A 19,563-nucleotide genomic window follows, 5' to 3' on the forward strand; every position below is an offset into this window, starting at 1 on the left:
ACTGGCACACTGCTCACTCGTGCATTGTTCTCATAAATAAAAGTTATGAAATGACAGCGAGGGTATCAAGGTCACGTGCAACCTGACTAAGTATGCGGCCGCATATCGGCGCTGCGTGCTGGCGACGACGGCCCTCGTTCCTGGCGTGTCAGGAATGATTAATCGGTCCACTGCACCGTCGGCAGTAATTTGAAGGGGATCATATTTGCTTGCGCGCGTGATCAATATCAATAGCCATATCTTTACACGAGCAGTGTTTCTCTGCAGTTTTTTTTTATATTTATCTTCGTGGGAATATGGGCGGGGAATAAGTGAAATAAATAACAGATGTGCTGCGGACGAAGCTTTCTTTTGACCACACTTTACGTGACTGCGAAAAGAAATTCCAAAAGTTGTCGTTGTTGGTAGACTGTACACATTTCAGCGCATTTAAAGAAAAAGCACCTGGGCGCAGTTGCTGCTGCAAGGAAACAACATGTCCACATATTATTACGGGGGGTTAGCCCAGCGGCAGACGGTACAGGCCACAGTCGGAAGGCACACCGAGCTAAATCACTCCAGCACAAACTGCCACGTCCTCGTCGTCGTTCACTGGCGAACGTCCCAAAACAACGTCGTCGTCTCTTAGCAACTATGCACCGTAACACTACCCCCCCTCCTCCGCCGGGCGGAAGGAAGCACAGTCCCTGGGTGTCCTATGATGGTGGGTTTGGATGGTAGGGCTTAAGACGGGCGACGTGTACGAGCTGTGTGGAGGGGGCCGCACGAGGAGTGTGGGGTTGCAGGGGCGCGATCTCGTAGGTCAGATTGCTCAGTTGCCGCAAGACGCGGTAAGGACCCACGTAACGAGGCAGCAACTTCTCACACAGGCCCACACGACGCGCAGGGAGCCAGAGGAGTACGAGGGAGTCGGGAGGGTAATGGGCGTCACGGTGATGAAGGTCGTACCGTCGTTTTTGAGCCAGTTGTGAAGCGTCGAGGCGATCTCGAGCGATTTGGCGGGCGGCGTCAGCTCGGGCAATGGCGTCACAAGCGTAACTGCTGGTACAAGGGTCGTGAGGCAGGAGGCTGTCGAAGGGTAGCAACGGGTCGCGGCCAAAGAGCAGGTAGAAGGGAGAGTAGCCGGTGGTATCGTGGCGTGTGGAATTGTAGGCGAACGTCACGAAAGGTAAACTGACGTCCCAGTCTCGATGGTGGTCTGAGACATACATAGACAGCATGTCCGTCAGGGTGCGATTAAGACGCTCAGTAAGGCCGTTGGTCTGAGGATGGTAGGCCGTCGTGAACTTGTGGCGGGGAGAGCAGGAGCGCAGAAGGTCGTGGACCACTTTAGAAAGAAAGCAGGGGCCGCGATCCGTAAGCAGTTGACGAGGAGCGCCATGAAGTAAGACGACGTCATGGAGAAGAAAGTCGGCGACATCGGAGGCACAGCTGGTAGGGATAGCGCGCGTGATAGCGTACCGGGTAGTGTAATCGGTCGCAACGGCAATCCACTTGTTCCCGGATGTTGATGGGGGGAAAGGACAAAGCAGGTCGAGACCAACACGGAAAAATGGGTCAGTCGGGATGTCGATGGGCTGAAGCTGGCCACTGGGTGGAAGTGGGGGCGTTTTCCGGCGCTGGCATTGATCACAAGCAGCAACATAACCGCGGACAGAGCGGTAAAGGCCAGGCCAGAAGAACCGCCTGCGCACGCTGTCGTACGTGCGTGACACGCCTAGGTGTCCTGCAGTAGGAGCGTCATGAAGTTGGGCAAGTACTGTGGAGCGGAGATGGGTCGGGACGACGAGCAAGAGGTCGGCGCCATCTGGGTGCATATTGCGCCGGTACAAAATATCGTGATGCAGCACGAACATTCGTAGAGCAGGATCGGAAGGGTCGCTGCGGAGGCGGTCGACTATGAGGCGCAGAGATGGATCACGGCGCTGCTCGTCACCAATGTTCAGAAAGTCTGATACGGACAGTACACAGTCGTCGGTATCACGGGTGTGGGAATCAGGGGGATCGACAGGATGGCGGGACAGACAGTCAGCGTCTTGGTGCAGCTGGCCGGACTTGTAGACAACATTAAATGTGTATTCTTGCAAACGCAAGGCCCAGCGACCCAGACGGCCTGTAGGGTCTTTAAGAGAGGACAGCCAACACAGAGCACGGTGATCCGTAACTACGCAGAAGGGCCTTCCAAACAAATAAGGGCGGAATTTTGTTAACGCCCAAACAAGAGCAAGGCACTCCCGCTCCATAATGGAGTAGTTACGTTCGGAAGGAGAGAGCAGGCGGCTGGCGTAAGCAATCACACGAAAGTGCTCGTGTTGGCTCTGCGCAAGAATGGCACCAATACCATGGCCACTGGCGTCTGTGCGAAGTTCCGTAGGCGCAGATGGGTCGAAATGGGCCAACACAGGTGGAGCCGTGAGGGCCGCAACAAGTGCCGTGAAGGAGCGAGCTTGGTCAAGGCCCCAGGAGAAAGGGGCATCCTTCTTCAGGAGGGTGGTAAGGGGACGGGCCGTGTCGGCGAAGTTCGGGATAAACCGGCGAAAATACGAGCAGAGCCCGAGGAAACTGCGCACATCGCTCGAGGAACGGGGAGTGGGGAACTCACGAACGGCACGAACTTTGTCAGGGTCGGGCTTTACACCAGACGCATCAACCAAGTGGCCGAGGACCTTAATTTGGCGCTGGCCAAAGGTGCTCTTCTTGGAGTTCAGTTGGAGACCAGCGCGACGGAAGACCGCAAGGATAGTAGCAAGACGGCGTATGTGGCTTTCGAACGTTGAGGAGAAAACGACAACGTCATCTAGGTAGCACAAGCACGTTGTCCATTTGAAGCCACGCAGAAGCGAGTCCATCATGCGCTCGAAGGTGGCAGGAGCGTTGCAGAGGCCGAAAGGCATAACTTTGAATTGGTACAGGCCATCGGGGGTGATAAAGGCAGTCTTCTCACGATCCCGTTCGTCAACAGCGATTTGCCAGTAGCCTGAACGGAGATCAATAGAAGAAAAGTAGCTGGCACCATGTAGACAGTCGAGGGCGTCATCAATTCTCGGAAGAGGATAAACATCTTTCTTCGTTACTTGATTAAGATGACGATAGTCGACACAGAAGCGCCAGCTGCCATCTTTCTTTTTGACCAACACTACAGGGGATGCCCAAGGGCTGTTAGAAGGCTCGATAATGTTGTTCGCCAGCATCTTGTCCACCTCGGTTTGGATGACATGGCGCTCAGGAAGAGAGACACGATAGGGCCTTCTGTGTATAGGGCTGGCATCGCCCGTATTGATGCGATGGGTCACGACAGAAGTTTGGCCAAGAGGACGATTCCCGAAATCGAAGACATCACTGTAGGAAGCTAAAAGGGCGCAGAGGGCGTTGGCGTGGTCAGATGGCAAATCCGCCGCGATCATCGCAAAAGAAGGGTTCGGGCGTGAAGCGGCCGAGCGGGGAAGGGCATGGAGATCAGCGTTAGGCTCAGCTGTTAGAGCAGAAACTGTACATTCGGCCAATGGAACCAGTTCAGCGAGTGCGATGCCACAGGGTAAAACTTGGGGAGAGAGACTGAAGTTCAGAATCTGAAGGTAGGTGCGGTTGCCGGTGACGGTCAGGACTGTGTGTGGAAGGATGACGTTACGCTGGAGGACAACGTCCTTGATTGGGTACGTGACGTAGACACCATCAGGAACGGCGGGAAACGGGGACATAGGGACATAGACTGCAGCGTCACGCGGCAAGCGAGTAAATTCAGCGGCACGTAAGCGAGGCGGCTTGGTATCGGCGCTTTCGGAGCAGAGCGGCAAGTCCAAACGAAGAAGGCCAGTGGCGCAATCAATTAGAGCCGCGTGCGTCGTTAAAAAGTCGATGCCGAGGATCACATCGTGGGGGCAATGGTCGAGGACAGTGAACGCGACAGGGGTTGTACGACCAGCAATGGAAACACGCGCAGTGCACAGTCCAACAACGGCAGCAGCACTTCCGTCGGCGACGCGAACGGCTGAGGAAACGGCAGGTGTCACAACCTTCTTCAGACGACGGCGAAACGAGGAGCTCAGGAGAGAAATTTGGGCGCCAGTGTCAATAAGCGCGGTAACTGGTGCACCGTCCACGCGGATATCGAGAAGGTTGCGGCGAGGAGCGAGGGTCAGGAGAGGATTTTCGGGCCGGTTCATCAATGCAGCATCACCTCCGGGAGCTGCATTGGTTAGTTTTCCGAGTGAAAGCCAGGTAAGGGTGGAGTGGACGGGCGTCGAAATTGCGGCGAACGAGAGCGGCGGATCTGAGGGGAAGGCGAGCGGCTGGACCTTCGCGGGGCCGAAGTGTCGAAAGCGTGCGGAGACTCAGCACGAGAAGACGTCTGGCGTGGTTCGAAGCCGGCACGGCGATCATAATTGGAACTAGGTCCGTAGTCTGCACGACAATCGTAAGTGGAACGAAGGTGAGGTGGTGAAAACCAACGGCTGCGGCAGTGACGGGAAATGTGACCGACACGCGAACAGGTGAAGCAGATTGGGCGGTCGTCCGGGGTGCGCCAATCCGCAGGATTCCGGTAGCGGTAACGTGGTAGTACGGTCGGAGTCGGTGAAGCAGCAGCAACCAGTGGAGCGGTGTTTGGCAAACAGGGCGACGCAGACGGCAGGCCAGAATTGAGGCCCACGTTCGCAAACTCCTGGCGAACGACGGCCTGGATCAGCGCAATCGTAGAGTCGGCCGGTTGAGGGGCGAAGGTGACGGGAGTCATAGCTTCCGGTTCTCTGCGGACGATTCTAGTTAAATTGGCAGGATGGGACGGTTGTCGCAGTGTCGGCAGGTCTTCGCAGGAGGATGTCGCCGCAGTGTTCGAAAGGCGATCAAAACGAGAAGCAATACGGCGATGTTTTGCCTGCTCGAATTGCCGGCATACATCCCCAGGATTCCGGCCCATGCGCCTCGGAAAACCGGTCGCGCCATCTCGCGACAGCCGGCGGCACGGCGGCGCGTAACTGAATGGCGATGAAAAATAAAAAATCAATATCTCGTCACGCATAACAGTTACAAGCGAGCTCTGACCCTGAGGGGTTAAATATCTCATAAAGTTTCTTTTAATAGAGTTTCATCACTGTGGCTTAAATATTGTGTTTACCCTACGCGATGAGATATGGTCGCATGATGCCTATGACGAGGTCGCGAAAAAAACCCAACTTGTCCTCACTTGATCACTCACCGCTGCCATGATTTACAATATATCGGATTGCTCTAGGAGCTTTAGGTAGCGAAATGTCCCATCTTTTAATAGATGTAAAGTGTTTTACATTTGAAAGAGGCAGAATTTTTCCCTGGCTATTTTTCTATTCATCATGCATCCTCAGCATCGGCAAGAAACGTGTGGCGCCCTCTCTTGGTGCGTTTGGCTAGGCGCACGTCTACGCTTTTTTTGCTTGCTTTAAGGAGATCAAGTCACGCCTTGTGAATGCGCGCTTTTATTAAAAGTGTCCCCATCGGATGTAGGCACACAAACATGGGCCGCTACAAGAAAGTGCTCGCCATGTATGGGTATTATAGAGGATTATAAGCAAACTCCGGAGCTTTACAGACACATTTACTATGGCATACGCATACAGTGGCTACTTGAGGATGAGTGATAGTGGAAATGCGTGCGCATTAACTATACAAAGCCACGAAACTTAGGTATTAGCCCATTAATCGCTACATCTTAAAGCTCAATAGCGTTCAGCTCTTCGAAAGTTTAGGCGATGCGGTCAAAATGCAGCAGGGATGCGTTGAAATCAGTGTACCTCTGTAGTCTCTTTATTGAATATAAAGCTATTTCTGTAAGGGTAAAAGCCCAATCAAGCCGAATTCGTTTGGCTTCTTGCTGTACTCCTGTCATTTGTACATATATAGACGCCCATAAGCTTGTACGTTGCAAATACTGCAGGATTCTATGCAAGAAACCTGGTGCTCCGTTTCGTGCCTGTTTCACTACCTCATTAGGCAATTTGTCCAGTGTAACAATTCGTAGTGTGGTAATTCACAGCATTTCTTCTAGGTTGTTAAAGTGCCTCCAGTTATTCGATCATTCGCCGTAGCTAAGGGCTTTGCCATTGCCGTAATCGCTGCTAATTTCCGCGTTCATGTCAAAAGTGTGTGCAAACTATGAAGCGATAACGAAGAGTTCATAGAACGGCATGTTGTGAGCTATTCTGACAAATCTGCCATTTGCTGTGCAGGAAGCTACGCCTTTTCCCAAAGCTGCAACCCAGAGGCAAATCCAATTAAAATTTTATGACTATAATTTGCATTTATTTGAGAAGTAAACGCCAGCCAAATAAGTTCTTGTAGGATAACACGACGTTTCAAAGCCGGCTCTGTTTCTGCTTTAAGGCGGCAGCTGGGCGCTCCATCCGGGCCACTTGCGCAATGCGCCGCTCGCGCTGTCCATTAGCGACAGGACGCTACGTGCACGCGGCCTAGAATATGCAGTTAATTTACGCGCGTTGTAAATGTGTACAACAATGCTTAGGCACTAGCTTGCGAGCGGCGCGAACTTGATACTTTTTTGTATTTTGTGAATTGTGTACAAAGCTTCCCCGTCTTTTCTGCCGGTCGCTTTCCTCCGTACTTTTCCTCGCTATCCTCTCCCTGTGACTTCCGCCGGCTCTGAATTCAGTGAATTCCACCGGCTGCAGCTCTCGTGCTTCCTTTTTGTATTTTTTTGTCAGTAAACGATTACTACTACTTCTTGAAGGTGCGACTGCGGGCGCGTTGCGGAGCCTTTTTTAAGCCCACATAAGGTCGACCGCAGGGTCACGGAGCTTAAACCGTGGATGTAGGAAAAGGGAGTGGTTCCCAGAAAACATTCAACATTCTCCTCCGTCATGACTCAGGTAGAAGGCTTCTGCGCAGTTTGGTTCGGTTTCCACCACAATAGTGCCGTCAAAGTCACCCCTGTGGTGGCATGGCTGGGAAGTACGGCCACTGCGCTTCTGTTCATTTGCTTGACATAAGCTTTGTGCAGTCCCTGGCCCTGGATTCACCTGTCCCTGGCCCTGGCGCTGATGGCCTTCCCCAGGCTATACCTGCTGGACCTTCCGGACTTGGACACGCAGACGCACTCGGTGGTACGACGGGTGCTGGAATCCCTTCGGCAGTTCAGCACCGTGGTATTGGCGTGCGAGCATCTTCACCACTACAAGAGCGTCTGCGACCGGATCGCCATCATTGCGGCCGGTCGCATCGAATGCATTGGCTCGGTGAAGGAACTCAGTGACAGGTACTGCCGCGGCACCACGATCACCGTGTACACGTTCCCCGACCGCAAGTCTGACCTGCAGCACCAGCGTCTTATCGTACTGGACATGGTGGACCACTTCCCGGCGTGCACGCTGGTGCGATGCTACGAGGGCCTGCTGGAATTTCGAATTTTTGAGCCACTGGCCAGCCTGTGCGAGACGTTCGACCGCCTACTATTCCTCAAGCGGAAGCACAAGTTTCACTTTTTTTACGTCAGTGACACCACACTGGACCAGATATTTGCCAGCCTCGGCCGCAAGCATGTTGGTCTTAAAGGCAGCGACTAAGACGACTGCTTAGCATGGCGGCCGGAATAATGGTTATCATCCCTATACATAATCGCAATGGGGGTGTTTACGAAACAGTGAAGATAGGACGATGTTTGGAAGTTTATATTTATTCATTTTCCAGATGAGCATTGGAGTTCTTTAATTAACGGCGTGCGCAATCTCCCTTTGGGTGGTCGCGCTATGTATGTATGTACGTATATATGTCTATTAACGTGGCGTCCTTTACTGAATCCCTTAAGCGTCGAAGTTGAGGAGTGCAAAGAAGAACTCTTAATTTTTTATTGAATAGCTGATCGGCTTTCGCAAAGACTACACCTATTCGCACAGTAAATTTGTTCGCTTAGACGACGCTGACAAACTGGCGTTTTGTCCTTGATCGGGTTTACAATTAGTGATGCGCCGTTTGTCAAGTCAAGTTGTTTGTTGTCAAGTTCTGTTAACACGTCTCTTGCCAGATGCCCTGCAGGTTTGAGCAAATGTGTGTAAACGGGGCGAGGGTTGCATTATCTCATGGCAGAACACAAAAGACAAAGTGAGACATGAGGCACGGTGATGCCCATACTCCTACAACCGAACGCAGCACACACCCTCAGTCGCCACAAGCGCGATGCAATGCGCGAGCGTGGCAGTGTGAAGAGCATTTCGTGGACCCAATGCGGCCCAGTGCGTTCACAGCGCGGTCCAGTGCAGTTTAAGTGCACTGAAGTTCGATTTCAGCGGTAATAAATGTGTGCCAGTGCGGCCCGGTGTCAGCCACCGCAGTGCCAGCGAAATCAAGTGTTGTCCAGTGGCACCTCAGAATCGCCAACGTGACCCAGCGAACTCTCAATGCAGCCGGAGCTCTCCTTAGTGCATCCCAGTCAAAGCCAGCGAGCTGTTATGCCCTTTAAAAGTCATTGCGCAAAACATTGTGGTATACCGCACTGCAACGCGTTCGGAGACACTTGTGTTACACACAATCACCACCGGTGGAAGCACCTGCCATCGCAGGGTCATCGCTTAACCGCTCCACCACGCACGTGTCTACACACGCTTTACTCAAGGTTTGGTGCTGCTGGCAGTAATGTTCTTTCTCTTTTTTTTTTGGGGGGGGGGGGGGGGGGGGTTAACATATTCAAATGCTCTGCCGCAATTCATTTCCGCAAGAAGAGCGGAAAAATATATGCGCATAGCTGGCCCCTAACCTTCGTTGCACTGTTTAAGGAAAGTGATCTTCACTCTAGAAAATAGTAGTTCGACCGCTAGAGGTCTGCCAAAGGTCGAAATGGATATTTTTCAACCTTCCTGCCACTGTTCTCGTGATAGTATGGTAACGCTACGGAATCCCCAGTCAAGCGGACTGGCAGTTTCGGCGACAGCCAAGCATGCTCTGTTGCCGTCTTTCCAATCGCGGCGGAAAGGTTACGTGGCACTGGTATGCTCCCGTCTGCTAAAAAGCAAAGCAGTCGAGCGCGACTGAACGTGAGCTTCAAACCGAGATAAAACAGTGCAGTCTGAAAACTAAAAAACACAAAAACAAAAGAGTCGCTGCGGCCTCAGCTGCAGCACGCGCTATCAACTCTGCTATCAGGCCTCCCGCTTGTTCCCGCCCGGCGGACGAGAATTAGCGAGACTAGGCCTAAGCCTACCTGGCCGAGACAAGGCGGCGGTTCGCCGTTACAGCGGTGTTCGGATGTCATTTCGTTAATTACTTGTGACGTAGTTCGAAACTGGCATTAATTATTGGACTAATGCGCCCTTTATGCATCTCGTCGTAATGTGACCCCAGCCCCTGTTTGTCATTTCTGTCAAGTTATGGCTTGAAAAATTCTGAAGCTCCAGCTACCACCGGTGCCTGACAACGTCGTGTTCGTGTGAGCTGTTCGCCTGACCGTCGCCATTCACGGTGGATATTCTGTTCTGCGGCGGAAGAAAGAACTCTTGCCAACGTGCCAGTGCCGGCTTGTCTTCGAAGTGCGGTGTTGTTGGCGTGATATCTTCAATGTGTGAACACATCGGTTTGCGTGAACTAAGCCTTCCCCAAAGCTTCAACCTCAGCAGCAAGAGCGGTAAGTGCGATGGCATCTGGTCAGTTCTGTAATTGGCATTGCTGAATACGCGAGTCTTGCAACAATCGAGAATTTTATTAGCGTAGAAAGTGCTTTTAGTGCTCACGCGAAGAACCCGTAACGACCTATATTTACTCCGTGAGATTTGTTGCCCAAATCGCAGAAGCACTGGTGAAAGAAAGTGACAGATACAGTCATATGCCGCTGAGGGTGGTCGCGTGGCTGTGGCCGATGTAGAAGTGAAACTCAGGCCTTGACGCGATCACGGCTCGCCTCTTCTAGAAAGCACGGATGGAAGTAAGCGCCGTAGTTCTTCACTCAGCGAGTACTGCAGGTTTTCAATTTAGAAGCACTGTTCTTGCCGGTGTTAACACCGGGAAGGTTAAGGATGTTTCAAGCGAATGAGCGGCGCGACGCCGCGAAAACTTTCGTACTTCTCGGAACATCGTCACATTGGCCCCTGTAGCTGTCGCGGCCGCTCGAAACACGTTTTTCTGCTTCGGGGACAGAAATCGCAAGCGTTTTCGCTTGCATGCATGTGAAACAGGCTTTAACTGTGTGAAGAAGTCATTTTGTTATCCGGTACTGAGGGAGAAAAGATTGTGTTTTCGAAAGCCATTTTCATCCACATCGAAGAAGCCTTCAATTTTAAGTTCAACCACCGGCGCTCGCTTGAGTCGCATCTGCATGCGTTCTGTTACTCACTCTTGCATATCGCTCGCAATAGCGCGCATATGTTGAGAAGCAGGGTCTTTGTTTCGCCGAGACTTGAGCGTACTGATGTTACTGCTGACTACCTGCCTAAATCTGATGTTTCATTCTAAGTGCACGCCACTGAGCACGCATCGCAATTATCATCCAATAATTAGTATGCGCACGCAGAGAGCCTTCGCGACGTTGTCCCAGTTAAGTCCTTGTCGTGAAATTTCCAAGAGTTTGGCGATTGCACACATGACCGTATCCTATGTCGCGCAAGGTGGCATTGAATCGTCGCGTTAGAAAAGATTTTTGGACTCGTAATTTTTTTTATTCCTTTTGAGTTCGGTCGCCTCAAGAAGCAGAACTGCATTCATGCATGTTATCGTAGATGCGATGGACTGCCAACGCTGTTGGGAATCATAAGATTACAGAGAAGCTTAGTGGCGTTTATCTTCACCCTCGGCATTCCTATTCATCGCTGCCAACGTGCGGCCTTTGCGTTGTCATTCTGCCACGCCTTTCATGCACCCGCCAGAAGAAACCAGGAGGCTGGCAAGGTGTCGCCGTTCTTCGCAGGTGGTTACGCTTTTCTCGGGACTGTTCTCGAAGGTGCAGAGCCTTTGTCAAAAATGCACACCCCAACGGGTTTGCTTCCTTGCCACGCAGTATGGATCGCTCGTGCAATCCAAATCTTTCTTGGGCAAGGAGGAATCTCGCCTTCGTCTACCCGAATTTCTGGTTTTCCTGGAATGCCAGGGGGTCCACTACTCGGCTTAGAAGCGCACCTTTCCTGCTGGATATTCATCGGCGTCGGCTGTACAGTATAACGAAACATGAGCGTTCGCTGTCGTTTAGGCCAAACTGCACCAAATTTTTTCTGCTTTCATGTTCACTTAAGCTCTTCAGTAAAAATGGCGCTGCAGGATAGTGCGGACCGTGGGGTGATGGTCCAGCGTCTAGCTAAGCTCCCGCGTATTGGTCAGTCTTCCTGCGATATTGAACCGCGTTAGAGTACTTTAGATTAGGCCTCGAGCAATCATCTTCGGACTGTGTACAACATTGTGTTCGGCGCGTGCATTCGGCGTCGCGACCATGCAGTGGCATGCGCTTGGTTGGTTCGCTTTTCGGGAAAGGAAATGGCGCAGTGCTTTTCTCACATCTCGGTGGACACCCGAACCGTGCCGTAAGGTATGCGGGTCGTATGCAGTCCAAGTGAACGGACTTAAGGATGCTTCAGGCCGCTCTGAATGGGCCACAAGCAGCTCCGGCGGATACTGCCGCTCGCTTGCGCCGAGGATAGAGGGCGAGAAATCGATGCCGCTCGCCCTCGGGTGGTCAGCGGTAACCAGTGAACACCAGTGTTGTCGGTAACGCGTTACAAGTAACGGCGTTACCGGTAACGTGTTACTTTTTTTCGGTAACTTAGTAACGTACTCGTTACCATTCCGGACCTGTAACGGGCAACGTACTTACGTTAACATTTTTCGGTAACGTGACGTGTCACGTTACTAGTTACTTTTTATTTCAATTGTTCCCCTCCGCCTCTTTTAAAAAAAAAAACGCCGAAAATGATGGTGCAAATAAACAAAATCTACCGGTGCTCTCGACGACCCTTGTTGCGGCTCGCATGCATGCCAGAAAACACCTGCCCTTGACGACGCACTCAACTAAAAAAGAAAGCACGAACACGCAGTCACCCACTTGTATTCACCCCCATACCACCCACACACACAACTCTCTAAAGAGTGGACGCATGCCAAGCCACCAATGAACCATTTGGAGAAATATTTAAGTGAGTTTCTGCGTAAGCTTGTTTTTCAACCAAAATGTATCGTTCTCAGGCGACACTCTCGCATTCTTGGTGGAAGCAGTTCCCTCTTGTGAGCAAACTCATGAATGTCGCCAGTTCACTTCAAGTTGGCCCCAAGAGAGCCATAGAAAGAGTACAATGATACAGCACAGAAAAGGGGATTGCAGTCAACCAGTTGTTTCTATCTGCAACTGCGGCTAAGTTTTGCGAGCGAAGCTGACCTTGAACACCTTGACGCAAACACTCAGCATTTTTGCAATAATTATGCAGGTTCAAGTAAAAAAAAATTGTTTATGTGCGCAAATATATTTTTCTGAACTATGACATTTAAGCATTTCGTTATTGCTACACAATTTCCGCGTAATTTCGTAAGCAGAAGCACACCAGAATTACTGTAAATTTGTTCAGTTCAGCTATGTTTTCTTTGTGAAGTTGGAATTATATGAAGTATGAGCTTTATAAAATTGTTATCTTGAGTTCTTACAGCGAGGAACCACGGATTAAAATTTATGGCCATGGAGTAACGGCAAAGTAACGTGCGATACTTTTTTTCGGTAACGGTAACGGAAATGCGTTACCTTTTTTTGTAGGTAACGTAGGGCGGTAACGCGTTCTTTTTTTGTTAGTGTAACGAGTAACGTATTTAGTTACTTTTTTTCGGTAACGCCTACAACACTGGTGAACACCTAGTGCGGCGTTCGCTTTGCCCGCTGCGTCCATGTCTTGCGGCCGCCGCGCTACGGCGCTTTGCGCGAGTGAACACAGTGGCCAGGGCCAGAGCCGTATATTCCCTTCGGCTCTGGCCAGGGCGATGCTGCCCGGCGCTGTAATGATTTCTAGCGGCCATGAACATCCACGTAGCCGCTGCAGCACAGATCATCGGAGCGCTATTTCATTACCTTCTCATTTTTGCATTCCGGGCTCATTCACATGGCTCGTCTACTTTTATACACTTTTTTGTTTTTCAAAAGAACGGAAAGGAAAAATTTAACGTCCATTACCTCGCTAACAGGGATGCGTTCATCACCTCGCATCTCGTGGCCGTGGCCTTTACGCGATTCCGACTTAGCGGTTAATGTTAAGGGTGATAACTTTCACGTTACCGTGGACCCTAATGAGGACAGTATCCACTTGTGCCTCGACAGTGTGCACATTGAAGTTGGCACTAACGGGCATGAGACAGCATTGTCGACGTCATCAAAAGAGGCCGATGCTGTGGCGCCATATGCTCTGTGTCGCTCCGCTCCCGCGTAACATGGACATGACTTCACATAAAGGCAGACTACAAGCCCGGGTTCGCACGCTTGAGAGGCAATATGGATCTAAACAGGGCGTCTACTACGCAGACATCACAGGGCCGTCGGCCGCGGGATTCTGCACGGCTGTCGTAGTCCCCCGGGGAGTGAATGTCGATGGCCTATCGTTTAGGGCCCCGAATTCAACGCGAGCGGAGGAAATAGCAGTAGCTCTCGCTGCCACCGATCCAAAATCGAGAACGGTTAGCACAGACATTCGCCGGGCCTGTGAACGCTATCTTGCAGTGGAAATATCACCTCTTGCCTCTCAAATTGTAAGACGGGCTCTCGCCGATCCAACTCGTTCAAATGTAATCTGGGCTCCTGGCCACCAGGGTCTACGAGGCATTGAGGCCGCTGATGCGGCCGCCCGAGCGATCACACACCGGGCTCCTCATTCTAGCTCTCCTGGCTGAGTAGCTCATAAACCGCTTCTGCGGTCCCGCGAAATCTTAATTCATTACTGCGACAGCCACCGTCTCTACCCAACACCTGCCAAGGGGCTGAGCAAAGCGGAGGAGCGAACTCCACGGCACCTGCAGTGCAGACAGGAACTCTTCTCTGTTCTGCCATCGCCAAACACTTTGATCCGTACATAGATGGGCGCTGCCCGCACTGTGGGGAGATATACGATAGCTTTGACATGGTGTGGCCATGTGCTCAGAATCCTCACCTTCCCCCACACCCACCTGAGAGGCATGGAAGACTGCCCTGCGTTTAAACGTGTCAAACTGCTCAGAGTGGAAAGCCTAACACACTACGCTATGGCGTCGTACACTTTCTTGCTAAGGATCCGTCGGATAAGGTGTGTGAGATCTCGGCAGTCTTTTATAACAAAAGCTTAACGGCGCCGGAGCCTCGAGAGGAGTAGCAGGCGGTTAGCAACGGCGTGCCTAGACAACGGATATGCGTCTGGAAACAGGTGGTCGCAGCGCCGAGCTCCGCGCTTGGCCGCGGAGTAGCGCCGCAGGATCGCTAGTCTTATTGCATCTAGGCGTGTACTAGTTACTGTGGTTGACCATGATGACGTCATAGTATAGTAATGACAATACATTGGAGTAAACAATGTCCACATGTAATGCATCATTGTAAAGATGAAGTTTTGCCTAATTAACATTAATTATACAATTTAATTGCAAAAATTAATGAGTTGATATGTTTATATAGCAGTGGATAACTACAAGTGCTAAACACGATGTGACCTTCTGCTTGACTTTGAAAAATTTAGCAAAATGTAAGAATAACAATGGGTGAATGGATGACGTCATATACCCTATAACAGAGTGCAAGTCACGTGACCTAGCATAACGTCACTCTGCGCGTTGAAAAGGTGCCTACCGGGACTGATCTCGCCGCAGACGGCGCTGACGTGGACGGGAACGAAGACGCAGCCTCTTCGACGAGCTCCCGTGCTGGTAGTTGTCCGGAACGTTCTCAGCGTTACTGACGCCAAGCCGCTTCTAGTTATTCGATACACTAGAGCTTTCACTCTCTAACTAGGTTGAGCAGTAGTTAAACCACAGCTAATTTACTTTTTTCACTCCCACCTTCCCCTACGGCGTGGTTGAGGTGTCCATCGAGGCGTGAGACAATGACCGCGGCTTTCACTTCCTGATAACCAGTCATTAGCCTGGAGCTGCATAGGCATGATGCCACTCGCGGTCACTGAATTTCCGTTCGCAGCGCAGTAGCCCTGGCTTTAAATGTCTTGCGTTCTCATCCTGTGAAGTTCATTGCTCGAGTATCATTTCAAAAGAAGTAGTTCGAAGAAGTGCGTTTGGGCGCTGCATCAACCGCACCGTATGGTTTGTTTTCCGTGACCCCAGGTGGTCGAAATTTCAGGAGCCCTCCACTACGGCGTCTCTCATAGCCTTAGTCGCTTTGGGACCTCAAACCCCATAAACCGTTGTTGTTAATGTTTCGTGCTCCTTCAGTCATGTGGCTCACGCACTGTGCGGTACGAATAGGAAAACTTTTTTGAAATTGTACAAGGTTGCAGTTTGTATTGTCGTAATCGTGTATTAGGAGTCCGAGTATTCTACACGCTGTCACCTTTGGTACCTGTCTGCCGAGTAGGGTGAGTTGTAACAGGGCGGTGGTTTTGTTTTGGTATTGCATTCGATTCATCAGGAGGAATTCCGACTATTCTGCTGACGGTTTGAATCCGGTTACGTGGAAGTGATCCACTATGGTGTGTATGCTTTCCTGGAGGGTCGTTTCAACGTCCCCTGGACATCCGGATTCGTTCCACAAGGTAACGGCGTAGGATGTGGGATGACGGTTTCAGATCGTGGATAGAGCTCTCAGGCATATATCAATGAGGGTTGGAGATATAATGGATCCTTGAGGTGGTCCACGGGTAATGTTGACTGGGGAGGAGAGAGAGACGGCGCTGCCTTGAAAAGGGCTACCCTACCTTTGAGAAAACTGCGTATGTAATTGTACATGTTGGGGCCGCATCGTGTGTCTTGAACGGACTTGAGTATGAGATCATGTGTAACATTATAGAGGGTCTTTTTTTATGTCTTGTGGGGTTACTGGCACGGTTCGGACCCCGAACTCAGGGCCAACGCCACTCCGCTAGCTCGACCACACCTGTGGCCGCGAAGAACACACCTCCGAGGAATAAGCCCGCAGGCAAAACCTTTAATTGGGATCTCCCAATGTCTTTCCTCGGTCGCGCGCAGGCAGCAGCGGCAGGCAACAGGCACAGGACACAGGCACAGGAGACAGGCACAGAGCAGTTCAGGTCACCTGGGTTGCCGCTGGTGTCGCGTCCGCTCTCTCTCAAGGCTCGCTGTCAACTCTCCATCAGGCTGTCCCGTGCGCGCGGCCCTCGCGGCCGCCGAAACCGAGAGGGCTGGGTAAGAAGGGCTGCCCACGTGACGACGCGTAGCCGCGGGCGCCTCCCCTCCGCTCCTTGTCGGGGGCCGCCAGAGGAAGAGCCGTGGTAGGCCACGAGAGAGAGAAGGGTGCATCCGGCGGGCGAGGGGCAACATGAATCCCCACAGTCTGTTGCGAAAAGTGCCTGTGTCTGTGCTGTCTTTGGCTGCAGAAGCGTGCTTTGTAGTATGAGAAATACGTCCTGCGTGCCTGCATTACAGCGGTATGAGCTTGTGCTGAAAATGTTTCGTGTTTCCTAGGTGTTCTCCTTGCCTCTTTTGCGACTGAGAAATGTACGCCATGTTTTCGCAGCTAAAGTTTTCATTTGGGAGAAGGCGTTCAAGCATGCTCTGGCGTGTTTCGTCGCGTTCGTTGGCTGAGTCAAGTTTCTTTGCAGTGTCAGTCAGGCGGTGAAGTCTGTTCAGTCTTTTCAAAGCACGTTAACGGGATCTCTGTTTTGTTCATATCAGATTCTAGCATTGACGGTATGTGTTGGATATGTTGTTGATATTGTGGAGCTGCGTAAATGGTAGTAGTAGTGTGTGGTTGTAACATGGAAGAAGGAGTGCTTGGCTTACCAGTCGGCGTAGCTGTGTCAGTTTTTCTAGGCTGCGCACAGGGCCTTTACTCGAGGCACATCGTTGCAGGACGTCAGCAGCATTTGCCGATGCCATTGGCTATGACAGTGGTGCGTTAGGCTGCTTGTCCTGTGCTTCTGAGACGGCGGCGTCTTCGCTGTTTGCGATGGCTATTCTAGATGGTAATCGGGTGGCGTAGCGTTGCTGGGTGTGCTGCAATAAAGTGGAGTCTGGTGCTGGTTGCGCATTTTGATGCGTTGTATATAGATTCATTCAGTCTGCTTATGGTTTTTATGGATCGTTGGCTCTATGATCTCCGGGGCAGTGCAGGCAGAGGAGAAAGCACTGGGTTTTCAGAGTGGCCGAGTTAGATAAGTGAGACGTCACGAGAAAGAATATCGTTCAGGCGTGCTACCGGCATCATCATCATCATCAGCCTGACTACGCCCACTTCAGGACAAATGCCTCTGCTATGTCTCTACAGTTAACCCTGTCCTTTGCCAGCTGCGGCCACCGTATCCCCGCTAACTTATTTATCTGATACGCCCACCTAACTTACTGCGTCCACTGCTACGCTTGCCGTCTCTTAGAATCCGCTCCGTGACCTTTAAGGACCAGCGATTATCTTCCATTTGCGTAACATGCCCTGCCCAAGCCCATTTCTTCCTCTCGATTTCGACTAGGATGTTATTAACCCGCATTTATCCCCTCACCCTCTCTGCCCACTTCCGGCCTCTTAACGTTACACTATAATTATTCTTTCCGTAGCTCACTGCGTTGTCATTAACTTGAACTGAACCCTTTTCGCTAGCCTCCGCGTTTCTGCCCCGTAGGTGAGTGCCGGTAAGATACAAGTGTTGTATACTTTTCTTTTGAGGGATATTTGTAAACTGCCATTCATGACCACAGAGAACCTGCCACATGCGCTCTGTCCCATTCTAATTCTTCTAGTTATTTCCCTCTCACGATCCCGATCTGCGGTTACTACCTGCCCTAAGTAGACGTATTCCCTTACTACTTCCAGCACCTCGCCACCAATTTCAAACCGCTGTTCCCTTGCTAGAGTGTTGAATATTCCTTTGGTTTTATCGTTGTAATTTTTAGACCCAATTCGGGATACCGGCATGGATGTGGAAAAAAAACAGAGGTGCCCAAATCTATATCTTCCCAATCGGAAGTTGAGGATAGCTTTGAATAGTTCGTACAAAGCAGGTTTTGAGACAGAAATGAGCTAGGCGAGCCTGAAGGCAGTCAGGAAGATGCGCCAACGGCAGAGGACAATCATCCAGCTTATATAATCGACATAAGCTAACATAATCAAGTTAATAAGGGAGTAATTACTCATTGACGTCCACCCGAGCGCAGCCGTACGGCTACAAAGGAAAGCTATACAGCTTTCTCAGAAACTTCGTAGTTAAAGAAAAATTCGTCCTGGTCCGGGGTACGAACCCAGGACCACCGCTACACCGGAGCAGTCGCTCTACCAATTGAGCTAACCAGGACTGCAAGCTTGGACCTCAATGAGTAACTACTCCCTTATTACAAATCTACTCCACCTTGGGGGATTCTCCGAAACATTTGGTCATAATGAAGTTAAATTTGAGTAACTTCGTTCTGTTTCATTACCCTCACAAATTACTTCCTCGGTATTTTATGCTGCCGCTTCCAATCGCTTTTACGAGTGAAAGTTCCCATCTAGTTGTTCATCTTGCCTCATTCACACATTATTTTGTTTGTTTGTTGTTCTTTAACGTGCACGCGTGGCTTTAGCATCTCGCTCCCATCACCGCAACGGCACCTTGAGTCTCAAGGTGATGGTGCTTGGTGCCACTACGGACCCTTAGCCCCCTTATACGGAAGCTGTCATCCGCACCGTGGCGATAGTTTTTAAGGTGAATGTTAGAAACCATGAACGGCGGCGGTCGGAGCCATGGTCAAGTTGCCGCCGACGGGCTCCCCGTCTGTTTACGAGTCAGGGGCTCCGGGACCTTTCTGTAAATAAGAATGGGCAACACAGGCGACATTTCAGGAACCGTCAGCATACCTATATCGCATGAGTACCTCTTCCTCCAAAAAGCCTGATGAATTCCTGAAAAGGAACTGCACCGTAGAAGGCTCCACTAGAAATCGAGCGCACTGTGACTACTTTCCTCGTTTCCTGATATTTTTTAATTATTTATTGCAAGTACCTACAGCGCCCATGAGGCATTATGGGGGATATTACTACATACAATAACACATGCACAGAAGATATTGGGAAACATGTCAGCAAGGATAACACAGCATACTAAGAGAAGACTAAAGGAGTTCACAAGTAGTATGAATGGTAACACATCGGCAAAGCGCTGGTAAACGCACGAGACCTGGAAGAAATACATCAGGTTATCATTTCAACAGCACTTTGGAAACCAGGTGCACAAACCACATCAATCGGAAGCTTATTCCAGTCCAGAATTGTGGTAGGAAAAACGAATACTTAAATACATTAATGCGGCATTGATAACTCTTCATCTTTTTCGTGTTGTCTAGTCTCTCCGAAATGTAATACGGCTGCTTTAGATAAGTGTTTTTATCAATACCGGTGCAATCATTGTAAATGCGGTTATTCTCACTCCCTAGTAGATAACGACAAAGTTCCTGCAGTGTCTGTTTTTGTTATTGCTAGAACCCTTGAGAGAATGATAGGAAAAAATTACA

At 50.7% G+C, this 19,563-nt stretch overlaps 1 protein-coding gene across 1 annotated transcript in view; it reads right to left on the reverse strand.

The window, feature by feature from the left end:
• Window positions 1–4,195: 4,195 nt before the first annotated feature.
• LOC149358532 (uncharacterized) overlaps window positions 4,196–19,563 on the reverse strand; it is a 125,513-nt gene continuing 110,145 nt past the window's right edge. Inside the window, exon 2 of the mRNA XM_089570630.1 lies at window positions 4,196–4,919. Coding sequence (XP_089426756.1) covers window positions 4,196–4,919 — 724 coding nt within the window. The remainder of the gene's footprint in view (window positions 4,920–19,563) is intronic.

This window comes from Amblyomma mixtum, chromosome 2 (assembly GCF_055824585.1).
Source record: "Amblyomma mixtum isolate Tamu chromosome 2, ASM5582458v1, whole genome shotgun sequence".
Classification (NCBI taxonomy): domain Eukaryota; kingdom Metazoa; phylum Arthropoda; class Arachnida; order Ixodida; family Ixodidae; genus Amblyomma; species Amblyomma mixtum.